The following is a 16,654-nucleotide window of genomic DNA, read 5'->3' as shown; positions in this document are numbered from 1 at the left end:
CGGTCCGCTACTGACGCAAACTCACAGGCCAACGGGGCGCCCCACGCCGACTTTCAGCATTGTAGGATGGCCACACCAGTGCTGCAACTTGCTGGACACCACCTCGGTGCCATCCGGATCTTGGCGCGTTGTGTTGCCTTCGGCCTATTCGCACATCGGTCCGCTACTGACGCCGCCTCACGTGCCAACGTATTTTCTCCGCATTTTACACCCTATGCCGCATAACAGGTCATGTGACTTGTTTATAAAACTTTTCATTGGTTCATTTTACTTTTGGTTTCCTAATGATGGAAGGCTTGATCATGTGACCTAAAAACAACACTTTTCATTGGATGAAAACTTTTTTTCCCAAACGATGAAAGCCCCACCTTGTTTCTGGATGTTTCAGACTGAAGCTGGCGTCAGCATGAGAGCACCACCATCTCGTAGCTCAGTCGTGGTCATTCCGCGAGCAATCATGGCAGCCGCTCCCCACCAGAAGCCTGCAGGAGTCGGAGCCCCCAAAACTTTTGATGAATTCTCAAGGCGGAGGGGACGCTTTCGAGAATGGGGTCCAAGACCTAGCAGACAAGCGTCCGATTTCCAAGGTGTCCCAGGGCCATTTCAGTGGACCAGGCCCAAAAAGGAAACAGCCTGCCGCCATTTTGAGAGTCCTGTGACAGCCGCCTATCGCTGCACCGCAAGAGTGGGCGCAACTCAGCTGAATTGCGGCTTTTGACACAGTGGACCAAAAACGGACGGAATGGCAACTGAAACGGTAAAGGGGCGCCCCACTACAACAGATGACACTCCACCTGGAGAGGCCCGTTCACGCCGCCTCCCCCGGGGCGCCCCACGCCGTTATTCGGAGCAGCATTGTAGGATACCAAAACCAGTGCGGCAACTTACTGGACATCACCTTGGTGCCATCGTTCTGCTGCCTTGGAACTATTCGCGCAACAGTTTGCTACTGATGACCCACCCCCCGCGACGCCCCATGCCGTTATTTGCTGGGTGGCAACTTACTAGACATCACTTTCGTGTCATCTAGATTTCAGCGCGTTCTGCTGCCTTGGAACTATTCGCACAACAGTTTGCTACTGATGACCCACCCCCCGCGACGCCCCACGCCGGAAATCTGGACGTTGTGCTGCGTTGGGACTATTCGCACAGCCGACCGCTACTTCGTTGTTTTTCCCTAAAAATGTTTATATGTTATTACTATTTTTGTTTTCTTGTATATATTTATAAATTATTAAAGTTTTATAATATTACTACTTTGTCGGAGTGCTATATATTTTTAATGTGACACATAATTGTAAAAACTTTGATGTACAAAGAGTCATCCCTGGAATCTTCCGCTTCAGGCTCGGTCCCCTCCCCAATCACAATACAGGATGGTTTTCAGATAATAGCAACGCTTCTGCTGTGACGGATCTCATCGAGTGTGGGCCTTGATCTACTATAACTCCTTTGAAGAGGGGTGATTCTTTACAGCTGTGGCCATAAACTACATCTGCAGGGCTAGCTGATACCCTAGGACCAGCCTGGACAATCGGACACAGAGGAAAAGGAGTGTCAGAGGGTGCGGTAGTGAATAGGGCGAAAGGGAGGTGTCGGGCGGGCACAGGGTGTGATTCTCAGGGAAGAGCAGCGCAGATGGGGGGAGGTTTATTACCCATGCATAAGACAGAGAGCGGGGGTGACCACTGCCTGGGGGAGATGCTTGCGAGGGTGGGGGGCCATGCTAAGGATCGACAGCGTGCACAGAGTGGGTCTGGTCAAGGCATCTAAAATGGCTGCCGTGCACGACAAAAGTGTGGCATTTGAAAAAAGACAAGATGGCGCAGACAATGTTTTTCAACACTTCCTGATTTCCTTCGAATCGAACGTTAACAGACGTTGGGGCATATTACCAAAGTTAAGCGATATTTATCCCTAACGATGCTTAGCAACGATTTTTTTACCGTCAGAAATTATCGCAGATAAACCTTGCTATTATCAAGGTTTATCGGAAATACGATAAAAAACGACCGCAATGCATTAATATCGCTGAAAACTCAGCGATATTCATGCATTACCGAGCTAATGCTCTTAGCCATGTTATCCACCTCCCATTGGATAACATGGCTAAGAACTGCTCAGGGCAGGTGGTAGCTTTTGGAGATATTCGCGCTTATCTTGAATATTTCCAAAAGTTGATAATAGGAGATAGCGATGTTAGCGACTGTTTCCAGTCGCTAACATCTTGGCATGCCCACTTTGCATGTCATTAGTGATAAATATCACTCACATGCAAAGTGGGGCCCAAGATGGTCGCTATCTTCTACTAGCCGTCGCTAACTGGTGTTAGCAACAGCTAGGTAATACACATATAATTTTATCTCCGCGAAGCGGAGCGCTGTTACAGATATATATCTTGTTTCTGAACGTTAATTTCTCAAAATGCACTGAAGCACATATATTGAGACCTAGCAAAGGCACATCGGGCTACCAGTCCCTACAATTTTGCCAAGTTTCGTGCAAATCCATTCAGCTGTTCGATCCTACCGAGAGACAAGATGGCGGCCGCTACGGACTGTTTGGAATGTTTACAGACACCGGAGAGCCAATCAGCTTCGCTTCGCAAAGCTCCGTAACGCGAAAAGTACGCGAAGCGGTGCGCTGTTACAGATATATATCTTTTTTTGAACGTTAATTTCTCAAAATCCACTGGAGCACATATATTGAGATCTAGCAAAGGCACATCGGGCTACCAGTCCCTACAATTTTGCCAAGTTTCGTGCAAATCCATTCAGCTGTTCGATTATTATTATTTTTATTTTTTTTTGCCCCGCGGGGCCCTTTTAAAACCTCCACATCAAACCTAGGGGGTGAGCGACAATGTACTATGCCCCCTTATGGTCATTTGCCCCTTCGCTTTGGCCTCCTCTTGTCTCTCGATCCTACCGAGAGACAAGATGGCGGCCGCTACGGACTGTTTGGAATGTTGACAGACGCCGGAGAACCAATCAGCTTCGCTTCACAAAGCTCCGTTGCGCGAAAAGTACGCGTCCTGGGGCGCTGCCCGGTCCGCTGTTACAGATATATATCTTTTTTTAAACGTTAATTTCTCAAAATCCACTGGAGCACATATATTGAGACCTACAAAAGGCACATCGGGCTACCAGTCCCTACAATTTTGCCAAGTTTCGTGCAAATCCATTCAGCCGTTCGGGCTAAAAGTGAGGCCAACCGCCCTATGGAAATTAACATGGGAAAAACGCGTTTTGGGACCCCCCTTTTTTCTCGGCCCCCCCTTGACGAACCCCCCCAAAATTTTCAGGGGCTGCTCAGAAACAAAATGTGCCATTTTCCTGAAAATTTCAGCCAATTCCGTCCACAAACGGCAAAGTTATTAGACATAGGATTTTTTCCCTATGGGATTTTTGAAAATTCTAACTATATATACCTACTGGCGACCGCCAGTAGGTAATATATATATATATATATATATATATATATATATATATATACACACACACACGTATACATAGATACACACACACACGCGCGAAACGTGAGCCAACAGCTTTTGAAAGCGCACTCAAGAACAGACGAATCCAGCCTTAAACAGCAGAAGCCTATAATTTAGGTGAAAACAGGCATACACTCCTGAATACAGGATTCGACTTTTATGGTCAGATATTTAGATAAACCACTTTTTGTAGCCTTGTGGTTTTGCCTCATAAAACCCCAGAAATTCCTTTTCACTAATGATAAGTGGCTTTACTGATATATTCTGGATAGATCCATAAATCTAAACAGTCATTGTTGATGTTAGTATATGCTTTTTATGTCTGAAACAAGACAAGCTTTTGCAATTCAGGCACCTCAGAATGTCTCTCAGGCTCTTTTGGTACTCTGCAAGAGCGGGGATGGTCCAGAGTCATATTCAGTAACTTACTGAGCGAAAAGCGATGTAGTCTGCTGCAGAACAAATTCTCAATTCAGCTCAGAGAATTACCACCGGTGTCCCTGGGCCTAGGTGTAACAATCGCCTCAGGAAGGAGTTTTCCACTTTTTGTAAGAGCTGCATATTTACATATACCCAAATTTCAGCGCCATAGGAGTTTGCAACTCCAGCTTTGGTTTTATATGCAGTCAGGACAGGGTTTATCAGTCGGTTATTACACTTGCTCGCAAATCTCCGAACTGCTCCAGCCTACTGGGAAAGAACCACTTTGGAGTTGGTTACTTAGCCGCACCAATAAAGCTGGCGTCAATACAGATAACCAAAAAATAAAAGGTTTTAACCTGTTCTACTGGGTTTTACTTAGATCCTGAAGGTCGATTTTAACTTGGCCTTTGATTTCATTATCATGAACTTTGTTTCCTGCACGTGGATTGTTAGTTTCCTAGATTCACAGAAAAGTTCAAATCCTTCCAATAGCCGGTGCACTGACAGTACTGTGCGTGCTAGAATGCCCACATCTTCAGCGAACATAAGGATTGGGAATCGGTCATTCCTCAGCTTGGATACATCCTGGGCATGATAAATGAGCGACTTTCCTATGTCGTTAATATAGATGCTGAATACAGCTGGCGTTAGCAAGCATTGCCTGCCTAACCCCTGTATGTATGCCAATTGTGGTCATGCACTCGCCTTTATGGCCATATTTTAAAACTGCTGTATTTCCGGTAAGGAGGTTAATTAGCAGGTTCAATATGTACTTGGGAACAACGTGATCTTCCAAGATGTGCCATAGACAGTCCGGTCCACGCCATCAAAAAGCGGTCATTAGGTCTATGAAAACCAGAAAGAGTGATGATTTTTGAAAAGTCACGTAGTTTAAACGAATCACTATAATCGCAAGACTTGATCAGTTGTACTCCAGCCCCTCAGGAAGCTGGCTTGAAGGTGAGATATTATACAGTTGTCCTCCATCCAAGTCTCCAGACGGGCGAGCAGCAGCTTACCAAAGATTTGACCTACACCGTCTATTAACGAGATTGGGTGATAATTAGTAGGATCGTCTCTCCTCCCATTTTTTTGGCTGGGGACTATTATGGATGACCTCCAGGAATCTGGGACCACACCTTTTGATAAGATTGCGTTAAAGGATGCTGTCAAAGGGCCCAGCCACACGTCCAGATTCTTTCTGAACACATCTGTTAGCACCTGATCTGGGCCTTGAGCTTATCCCAATTTTTGATGTTGTATGGCCTGGATTAGTTCCATTTTACTAAATGTGTTGTTTTCATGATAGTAATTATGCAGAGGGCCCATATCTGCAGCTGGATTCTCTGCATCTCCCTCCAAATACATTTTTGCTCTTCCCAGGTGATCCTCCATAACCCTTGGTATAATGAGGAAAAGTGCTCTACCGGTCTAAAGGGGCGTATGTTGGCCTCCAAGTTCTTGCTTGGTTCCTGTACCCCATCCTATAATTTCCCAGAACTTTTTTATATTTTTTAGATCAGTTGTATCTTGCAGGACTTTCCAAACCTTACTGCACTGATTTTTCTTTTTGTGCCTCATAAGAAGCTTCCTGGTCCTTTGGGCGTCCAGCAGCTACACCTCACTCACAAGGGTGGCCCTTCTCATTCTGAGGGCTACGCTGAGCTCTTTCTTCTTTTCCGTGCAGTCATTATCATACCAATCACATTAGGAATCATGCACTATCATATCCCCACTTTTGTGATCTATTAATACTCTGATTGGTGGCTTTGAGAAATAATTTGAAAGATTAATCATTACGAGGCTGGAATCCTTGACCTCCATGCTCAGCATTGTATAGAGTGCATTCCACTGCAGATTGGTTGAAAAGTCTACTGTTTCCCATTTATTGGGTGCTCTGGAAAGTTATTTCCTGTTTCTATTGAGCCTGAGTTTACATGCACATTCTGTCTGGTGCCATTTCTCGAATTGAGAGTCTGGAAGATCAAGCACAAGATGAAGTGGATCACGGTCACTCTCCATTCTCATAAAAAGTCAAAATATCAAGCACAAAAACTCACTCTTCAGCAGGTTCGAGGTCCGTTCCTTGGAGCTGTCGCAAGAGTTCCTTCACCCTTTCCTGATTTTCAGTGGTCATGTGCAATTTCTGTAGAGGCGCACTTGTTTCCGGATTGCGTCGTACCATCCTTGGTCTTCTAACATTGCTTGCCCTATAATAAAAAAAGACAGAAATATTAGTGACCAACATTAAACCTTAAACATATTCATATATTTTGAAACGAGTATGCCAATATTGACACAAAGTAGGATGAAAGAATCTACTGAATGTTAAGGTATCCCAGGAAGCCCTCCTAGAATATTAATTGAATGGGACAATTTTCCTGTATTACAGAGAAAGAACACCGTTAGACAAACAAATTACGCTAGTCCTGAATGTCAGAAATGTAATCAATTTTCCAGCAGAGGATACATTTGCAAAGGTGAATGAATTCCCTTACGGATGCAAAACAATTGTTTATATCCCTTGGAGATGATTAGAAGATGGTTAAATGGGCAACTTGGAAGGGCGGAACTCTTAAATGTCAATCAAATGTATGGACTCTCACTAGCTTCCACAACTACTATCAAAATGCAGACTACATCACAAATCCTATTTTCGATTGAAACTATATAGCTTCTGCATCCAGGTAGCAAACAAAATTCAGAATGTCTATATTACGACCCATGCTGCTCCAAAAAGAGGCAGTCATTAAGTATAGTAAAGGAAGCTGTGAAGTGTGCCGGAAGATCTGAGGCCTTTCTCAGGAATTGCTGAACTCTTCTGCATGAAAACACTGTGAACTGCCCATTTCGTGTTCAAAGAAAGGAGCAGTTTCCTTTAAGTAGACTTTTATTATTTGCAAACTCTTTGGTCCACCACTGTTTATCTTTGGTACATCTTAGAAGGGATGAATAACAAATGCTACCTGAGTATTGCTCTTTCATTGACCAAATCACTTGGCACAGTGCCAGGATTCAGATCTGCACATTGGCAAATTTCACAACATCAAATAGAGCAACCTTTTTTCCTTATTTGTTGGAAACAATGGCAGGGACTAAGACAGACGCATGACACAGAGTTGCATTTTGTGAAAGTAGAGGTTTGTATTTTTCAGCCTCACAGCCTTAGACAAACTATCTTCGTTCTTAGGCTATGGCAAGCACCAAACAGGAAGAGGTCTTCAGGTTAGGTAGAGATGGGAAACTAGTTGAGTAGGGCAGGGATGGCTACTCTCCCAAAACTCCACCACAGCGTTACCATTTAAATGCAGTTTATCGCTTCCTCGAAGGCTTAAGGCAACCTGCAAGGAGTAATCCATCATATGCAAAGCCACATGGAGGGTCTTTAATAGACACCCTTTACCCAAGGTTACACAAGTCCCCTAGCTCCAAACATATTGTCCAAATGAACTCTACACACTATACAACATACACATTTTAGGAAGAACAAGGACCCAGGTATAAAGTACCTTATCGTATTTTCTAGAGGAAGGAGATTGCCAGGCATCTTCCTAGCCTGGTATGCAGATAAACACATGTACTGATATAACCATCAGTAGTCACAATCTGCTAGTCATTATCTAATAGCTACACATCTAACCGGTAGAATGTAAGTTGTACAACTCCATGTCAAATAACAGCATGGCACAGCTTTAGTGGACTCTCAGACAGTAGAGACGACCGGGCAAACAAACACAAGGAAGCCAAGAAAAAAAAATAACCAGCAGGGCAGCACAGCATTTCCAAGCGATCATAGGATGTCTGTCTTTACAGTACTCCTTAGGATTTTGTGAATTTCTAGACAATCAGAATTCAGGACAAATTGTAGGGAAAAAAACTATACCATGTATATTTTTGACTTTGCCTGGATGTTGTTTGGCTGATTCACAAGTGTTTTGTGAGACAAAGTTCAGTCTGAACATAGCTAAGATTTAGCAAAAAGACACTTCTAAAATACTGGGTTACAGAGGAGCAAGCAGAATAACAGTGAACCACGTAATGCAATAAGATTTAGAATTTAGAGAAATAAACTGGCAATTACTTCATTTGACAGATAATTGTGAACAAATTCAAAAGCTTTGGAAATATATTTTTGCCCAAAGACATAACAAAAATATGCAAAACAAGAGAACCCTCATCTACGATAGGAATAATGTCACATACAAAGATGTTCATACTTGACGTCTTATGTGAAACAGCAATAAAGACTATTGCATTACACTGGTAAACAAGCATTTGCAATGCAATAGGTCTCGCATTAGGAAAGTTTGAGCTATTGGTATTGTAAATGACAAATTTTTTATTTATGTGTTGTTTTTGAAAATAGCAAAATTATTAGCTTTGTCATATACAATGCCAATAGTTTTAACTTTCGCAAATGTGACACCTATAGCAGTGGTGGACGTGGTAGTGGCCTCGTGGCTGATGTGGTGGTGGACATGGTGTTGGTGGTGGACATGGTGGTGGCGGATGTGGTGGTGGATGTGCTGGACATGGATGTGGTGGACATGGTGGTGGTGGACATGGTGGTGGTGGACATGGTGGTGGTGGACATGGTGGTGGGGGACATGGTGGTGGTGGTGGTGGATGGGGTGGTGATGGTTGTGGACGTGGTGGAGGTGGAGGTAGGTGTGGTGGTGGTGGACGTGGTGGTGGTGGATGTTGATGTGGTGGTGGATGTTGTGGTGGTGGTGGTGGTGGTGGGTGTGGTAGTATGGAGGGCTGAGTACGAGAGGCAGTGAGAGAAAAGAAGTTACGGGTGAGGCGGTTTGCTGCCAGTTGCTGCTGTCACTCTCAGATCTCACTTGTCAACCATCCTCCATCTTTGTTTTTCCACATGTGCACCATCTTCATGCTAATGAATTTGAGGTTATTAAACTTTCTAACATACCACAACTCTAGACCATAAAAATGTGTAATTCCCAAAACCTGCACCACAATATGAATCACACTGGAAATGCACAAAAACAAGAAGCCTGGAAACATGACAAAACCCCAAAATAGCTCGCTGAACCCTGCAGGGCTAAACATGGAGAAGAGAAGTTTTTAGGTTAGCAGAGAGCTAGCATATGTGTCTGGTCTGTCCAGACTCATCCGGCTATTTTGGCCACCCAGGTTAAAAGGCCTTGCGCACCTTGTAAAACTGGCCAGTGATTACCGTAAATTTCAACTGTTGGGCCTTTAGCAAATGTTGGTCATATATCATAGGTTAGGATCACAATCTAATTATGACATCAGTAGTATATGCAGTATGTTCTAAATTACCCCTAGTCATGAGTAAAGTTAATCCAAGCATGTTATTAATTGAAAACCATCCCCTTCTGCTATTTGCCCACTGTTTATCAGGCATCCTTTAAGTTATTTTATGAGAAGCCCTCTGTTATTTTAGGCCCCCCCCCTCCAAGGTGCCTGCCCCCGCAACTCCTTGCTACTTCAAAAGTGAGGCTATGCCAGACCCTTTGTCTCGTTACCGCTGTGAAGAACAACCGGCGATCGGGCGAGGCGTCTGTTTGTGCGGAGCGGGCTTGCGGTCATGTGAGAACGTGATTGCAGTGTCATCAATTCACGTGACCGCAACAGCGCAACGCACTTACGCGTTGCCATGGAGACCTTTAGGCGTGGCGTTTTTTCTTTATTCCTGCGTTATTTGCAAACTTTATTGGCCTGCCTAGGTTGCTTAATTTAAAAGCACTCACTATCCACAACCAAAGTAACCCTCCCTTAGTGGCAGATATCAACGGGAACGGGTTGTCATTTACGCAAGCCCATAACTTCCCCATGCGATGTAGAAGGTGTAAAATATGGTTTGCTATGGATGCTTGTTGGAGAGCGATAAATATCTATAAACAAAGAAACCCTCCCTCAGTGGCAGTTATCAAAGGGACCGGGTTATCAATAATACACACCCATAGCTCACCCTTGTGCATCGGGGAAGTTGAAGGTGGATGAATCCAGGGTAACTATTGATAACAAGAAAAGAAAAAGATGCCAGACGCAGGCTGTCTGATGCGACCTTCGAGAATGCCGACGCTTGCTTCATTAAACAAGCCTCTGACTCCTGAATGACAAACACCACACTTCTGAACAAGACATGTGCGTGCACTGGCAAAAACGAAAACTGCTGTGGGGCGGGACTTCCGTGTCCTGCTGGAAGCTCGCGTCCACGGAGTGGCTGGCCAGGAGAGGAGCAGTGGTGACGTGAGGCTCCCATGCCCCAGGGAGAGCCCCGCGGTGGCGGCTGAAGTCCGGAGTTGCGCCGATGCGGTAAGTGGGGCTTAGTTGTAGTGGGGGTGGCGGCAGGGGAGGGGGGGAGTGGGGTGTGTGTGTGCGAGTGTAGCTGTGTGGGTGCGCGTGTGCAGCTGTGCGTGTGTATGTATGCATATGTGTGACGTGTGGATGTTAGCTGTGCGTGTGTATATGTGGGTCTGTGTGCGTGCGCCCTGCTGCATTGTGCCTGCGTGGGTGTATGAGTGTGTGTGCGCAGCGTGAGTGTGGCTATGTGTGCGCGCGATTGAGAGCGTCGAGAAGCTGTCTTGCTGTGAATCGGACACAGGAGATGTGCATGGCGCCGGGCGTGCGCGCCCACGAAGTGAAATCGCCGCGTGCACATCCTCTGTCTCAGATTCCCGAAAGCGGACAACAATAGATACTTCGCTGGACGCAATGCTTCACATTGCTTTCTCCAGCTCGACCTAAAAAGTAGACCTAATTACAATGACAAAATGGTGGGCTTCAGAATGTTTGGCATGGTGGTTTGAGAATGTATTACAGAATGGAAACCAACATAGAAAATGATGAGTAGAATACAACTTGGACGCTAGTACAGGAACATTTTAGAATGAAATCAGACTATAGGGGAAACTTAAAGAAGGAAGACAAATTATAACTATGAAACAAACAGACTCTTCGAGTCTCTCATCACCATCGACAAACCACTAGACAGCAAACTGTCCATTGAAATATAATTTGTCCAGGGATGTACAACCATCAAGACCACAGGAGGGTATTACTATAATAAAGGCAGACATCTTCTAGATGCAATGATGTAGGGAGTCTCCTATTTCTATGTTGTTTGCATGGTCTTTGCTATTGATATGTTTTAAAACTAAATCAAAACCAATGTGAAAAAGTAATTAGAATTATGAACAGGGTCATAGCATGAAATAAAGTTCCACTAAACAATATTATCATAGATGAAAACGCATAAAACATCTATAAAAATCCAAAACCCCAAAAGCCTACATAATTTACATCAAACATTATTAGAAGAATACACTTAATACCAAAAAATTTCATATTACCATATTATAATGAATAGCAGAAATTATCTTAATTTTACGTTTGATAAAAATAAGCTGAGCTGTAATTTTCTATAGTAATGGAAAGCGTGGAATATAAACAAAACATGAATAACCGATCATACAATTTAGGCACAATCTCAAGTGGCTGAAATGACAGTCGATAACATACAAAGAAAGCCACAGCCTGTATTTTTTGAGCAGCGAAGCAGAGTAGCAACTGAACCCTTCTTTGACGATAAAGCACTGTAATAAACCAATACAAAAAGAACCAGCATTCATCAGCTATATTCTAATGTGTGGTTTAAAAGACTGGTTTATGGCCATTGAAACCTCTATAGACATTGATAATGAATGCTTTACAGACTCCAAGTTTGCCCCATTCAGCCATAACCTCACGGATAAGCTTTGCCTCTGCATTCAAAAGACATAATTTTGGTTTTATGTAGCCTTAGTACACTTATCTGCAGATTAGTTATATCGGCATTATCAGCCAAAAGTAAGAGCTAGCTGCCTTGAAGTTCAATTGGCATTAAATCCTTTAGTAGCAGTCATCAGCATACATAATAGACATAGGTCCATCACGGAGTTTAGGCAGATTTGAAATATCTAAAGAAAACAGTATGGGTGTTGAAACGAGCACCCTTGTTTCAATCTGTTACGCACTGGCATGTTTTCTGTGAGCTCATTGAGTAGCTCTATTGACAGAATTGAATACGCTAAAGAAGTTATTAAATTCAACTTACAGCCTGTGTTTTTTTCTGGACAACAAGATCCTATTACAGGACCGGAGGCTTTTGATTATGCTTCTCTTTCTATTTATTTGCTACTCTCAGCTGCCAATGAAAACTTTTTTGTATGCTCATAAAACTACATTTCCATGAATCACATTTCCTGGCGGCGCAGCTCCAATGGCTGTCGTACTGGACGGCGGGTAGGCATACCGGAGAAACATATACGACGCGGGGCCCGGTCCCTACCCTAGAACTTTGCTGTCTGCTGCTGCCGGGTACCAAACCACGGCGGACGTATCCGCTGCAAGTGTCGGTGGCCCGTCGGTGTATGCAAAGAGTTTACCGCATGTCGGCAGGGACCCCACACTACTCCCCTCAGCTGCCGCTGGTCGGCTGGCCCAAACGGGAGACATACTTCACAACTACCATGCTCCGTGTGTGGATGGAACGCGAGACAACTGAGGCTGAATCGCTATTCACAGATGGGCAGCTCTGTCTCTATGAACAGCTCATGGAGGAATACGATCTCCCCCCGGGACAGTTTTTAACCTACCGAAAGCTCCTAGAAAAATTATCGCCCGCACTCTGACCTTCCTGCTGGCGAGCCAACAACACACCCAGTCATCCACATCATCCTATATATGGGTATAGGCCGGCAACTAGGTACATGGCTGTATAAGTCCATAAGAGAACTTACTAACAGACCATTGCATGCTCTCCGAGCCAACTGGAAAGATGAATTTGGGTGACAATTACATGACAGGGAGTGAGTACAGCACTGGAATTCCCCAGGAAAGTGTCCAGAAATGCGCGTTTTAAAAATATACAGTTTTATGTCCTACACAGAGCGCATCAAACACCGGCACGCCTGCAGCGGTTCTACCCAGACACCCAATTTCTGTGCCCCAGATGTCGCTCACTAGACGCGCACTTCCAGCACATGTTTTGGGGCTGCCCTACTTTGCGAACATACTGGTCTATAGTCCTGGACACATTTAAAGAACTCACAGGACTTACAGATATACACACGTGGGAAGCAGTCACTCTAGGAATATTCCGAAGACCAAAAACACACAAAGTACATGTTCGCTTTGTGTCACTGGCCACGCTCTTAGCCAAACGAAGTATCGCCATGAACTGGCGAACCGCATTAGGCCCCCCAATAGAGGCATGGGTGGGAGCGGTAAAGAAATGGGCGAAAGCAGAGGAGGAGACACTGAGGGAGGAGGAAGCAAAGGGTCTACGAAAACATCCCATATCATTGGAGTGGGCCCTGCTATCCCACCAGTTTAAGCAATCGCACACGCGAACCGATCCAAACACCTCTCAACACGACTCCACGGATTTGGCAGCGCGAACCTCACAACAAAGCACGCATGACACTGCCACCACTACCCCGACCATCACGTGATGTATGATCACTCCACTACGCACTGCACTGTATACTGCACCTGGCAACGTCGTCCAACTGATAGCCCATAAACAACGCTGTGACACACCTACAGACTGTAGCTGACATGACCCAGACGCCCTCCTAGATGCACACACCCTGACTCCCCCACTCAATACACCCCCAGTTTATTCTCCCAAATTCCCCCCGACATCACGTTACAGAGAAGACAAGTGGACTGCAACAACCGGTTTGCCCGCCGAGTGCAGGATGTATGTCCTATGGCTGAACAACAGCATTACTGTAGCTAAACTATGCAAAATACGATGTAACGTGATTTTATTGCAAAAATGTCAATAAAAATATTTCAAAAAAAATAAAACTACATTTCCCATGATGCTTAGTCCATACATCACATCCTGTCAGACCCTATAAGAACCATCATAGTCAGTAAATGAGCCTCTTTCTTTGCTGCTCACGCAGGAGTTAAGTGGCATTCTATTTTCATTGCGATTGCATTGTAATGGTTCAACTTATGCCTATGTATTTCGCGCGTTGTGCGCTGTGTGTTTATTCATTGGGAACGGTCCCGCTTGGAGCCTTAATCTATTAACCGATCGGGCCGCTTTGCATGTAGTGCTCCCGCTGAGAGATTAACATGTTTCCGCCCGTCGGGGTTTACAATGATTGTAAGCGCCTTTGAGCGCTAAGTGCTGGGAACGCTCCCCCTGGGAGCCTTTGATCTGTTACGCTCCGTTTGGAGCTTTGCCGATTTTTTGTTTTATTTCGCCCAATTTGGCCATTTCGTTTTAGTGCTCTCGCTGGGAGCTTCAAGGGTTTCCCCGCCGTCAGAGCTCATAAGGTTGCAAGCGCCTTTGAGCGCAGAGTACTCTCGGCAGTGTTTTGGCATTTAATTACCCGCCGTGGCTTCCCTGATATGCCGGGCGGTTAAGGAGATGTTTTTCCTTCACACGGACGTACGTAGCCCAATTGGGCTACTTTTTAGTAGATTTTGGGCTAAGCACGTAGCGCGATCCCTTCGCCGTTCCAAGGCTCATTAGCCTCGAGGGATTTTTCAGGAGTAGGATGCCTGATCTGGCTGTAACAGTCGTCTGGCCCTGCAGGGAGCACACACTCCTCATATCTATATATATTGAACTCTCCCTACGCCCTGTGGGCTGCAATAATTTCTATACAGCATCTGCTGAGGAGCTAGGTACTTCTTTTGTGGTGTGCAGTGGGTTAGCTCCCCCCTTACTCCTCTAAATTCCCATACCGGCAGGACATCATGGATGATTGGGTTCGCTATGAGGATGATGATGTTTATGAAGAGGCGGTGCATGCAACCTCGCTAGAGGATAATATTGTGGAAGCTCTGGACGCTTCGGTCCAGGATTCTGTTAACCGGGCAATTGAAAAGGCAGTACCTGGTACTGTGCAACATGCATTGGCTGCTGGGTTAAAGCCCATCACAAACCAATTAGAGAAGTTTTGCAAAGAAACATGGGTTTAACGCCGACTCCAAGACCAATGATGAAGCTGGCGAGCCTAAAGAAAATCTTGGCCCCATTCCGGAGCAATGGCGACATTGCCTAAATTGTCTACTCCTCCTAACGTGGGGAATAAAGTCAAACGTCAGGAGCGTAGAGACACGGACACTGAGACGGACACCACAGCGACAAATACCCCAGAGGAGGAGGCCCCTCCCAAGAAGAGAGCACGTAAAACAAAAAATGTTGAGCAGGACACGTTTCTAGCCATGAATACCCCCTTCACTTTTAATCCTGCGACATTGTAAACCCTAGATCGTCGGATTGGGCTCCGGCCCCGGAGGTAGCAGCTTACTTCCATGACAATCTGCGCAAAAGTTTTGATAAGGACGTGCACAACAGATTATGTTCGGAGTGTCCTAGATTGGATATTCTAGTGAGTGACGGAGATGCCGGACATAGATGTAAGTCTCCTCACCTTTCTGAAAAAATTTGCTAGGGACCCTAAAAAGGGAACAGATCGAGCCTGGTGCAGGTGCCAAGACAAACTTCTAGATGTGGCCGGATCATAAGCCAAAATCTTGGAAATGGCCCTGGAAGCAAAGGAGTCTGGTGCTCCCATGGATCCCGACATTCTGGCTAGGTGGACTCAAAGGGCGATCTGCTTATTGAGGAACGCCAACTGTGCTATTTCCACAGAGAGGCGTAAGTCGCTCCTCATGAGGATGGACTCTAATCTGACAGAGCTGGCTGAGGCAGAACCAGGTCCTCTGGCGGAGGGCAACCTTTTCAGTGACCGTTTTGTGAAAGACGTCTCCAAATATGTGGGCACCTTCACGTCCCTTGACAAGGCCCAATCGGGCCTTTTTAATCGGGCCCGGCGAGGCACAGGGCGCTCGCCAGGCCGCTACTATCAACAAGGTCCTCAACGCGGAGACTATGGCCGTGGCGAGTGGGACTCCACTCACGGAGTTAAGTTCTACGCTACCAGACAGCTCTTCAACAAGGGGCGTTTCCACAGAGGCGGACATCGAGCAGGCTTCCAAGCTCCAGAATCTGCAGGTAAGAGTCTCCAACACCTTTCAGTTACCCTTAGGGGTCGTATTCAATATTTCTATCACAATTGGGCTCTGATATCACAGGATGCATTGGTCTCACAGACAATTCAGGGTTTTCACCTGGATTTTTATTCAACTCCCTTTCGGGAAGACCGTCCCCGACAACTCTCTTTTTCCCAACTCGAGTGCGATTTTATAGATGCAGAACTCGACGCATTGCTGCAGAAACACGCAATTGTGTATTGCGGTGATGGTCCTCGCGGTTCCTGCAGCAATATCTTCTTAGTTCAGAAGAAAGGCGGAGGTCACAGGTTTGTACTGAATTTAAAGGAATACAACCATTTCATGACGTACAACCACTTCAAGATAGAGGGCATCCTTCTTTTGACAGACTTGCTAAAGGACGGGGACTGGATGGTCCAGTTGGACCTGAAGGACGCCTACCTGTCGATTCCTATTTTTCCCCCTCACCGCCGTTTTCTGCCATTTTAATGGCGGAACCAGTGGTTCGAGTATTTGGTCCTTCCTTTCGGACTTTCCTCGGCTCCATCGTGCTTCACCAAGGTGATGAAACCGGTGATAAGACGATATACTTATCATGGCTCAGACTCCGACTCCGCAGCATTTGCACATGACCAGGTCTATTCTTCAAAACGCGGGGCTTATCATCAACATTCCCAAGTCAGCCCTTTGTCCGACCCAGACAATAGACTTTCTAGGGTTCGT

General features: G+C 45.4%; 1 protein-coding gene across 2 annotated transcripts in view; it reads right to left on the bottom strand.

Moving 5' to 3' along the window:
* DHX57 (DExH-box helicase 57) overlaps window positions 1-16,654 on the bottom strand; it is a 539,830-nt gene that overhangs the window by 387,639 nt on the left and 135,537 nt on the right. For both annotated transcript variants that reach the window (XM_078649008.1, XM_078649007.1), the window contains one exon: window positions 5,980-6,129. In XM_078649008.1, coding sequence (XP_078505134.1) covers window positions 5,980-6,129 — 150 coding nt within the window. The remainder of the gene's footprint in view (window positions 1-5,979; window positions 6,130-16,654) is intronic.

This window comes from Lissotriton helveticus, chromosome 6, assembly GCF_964261635.1.
Source record: "Lissotriton helveticus chromosome 6, aLisHel1.1, whole genome shotgun sequence".
NCBI classification, from domain to species: domain Eukaryota; kingdom Metazoa; phylum Chordata; class Amphibia; order Caudata; family Salamandridae; genus Lissotriton; species Lissotriton helveticus.
The sequence above is the reverse complement of the archived record's forward strand: the minus strand, read 5'-3'. Positions and strand labels throughout refer to the sequence as shown.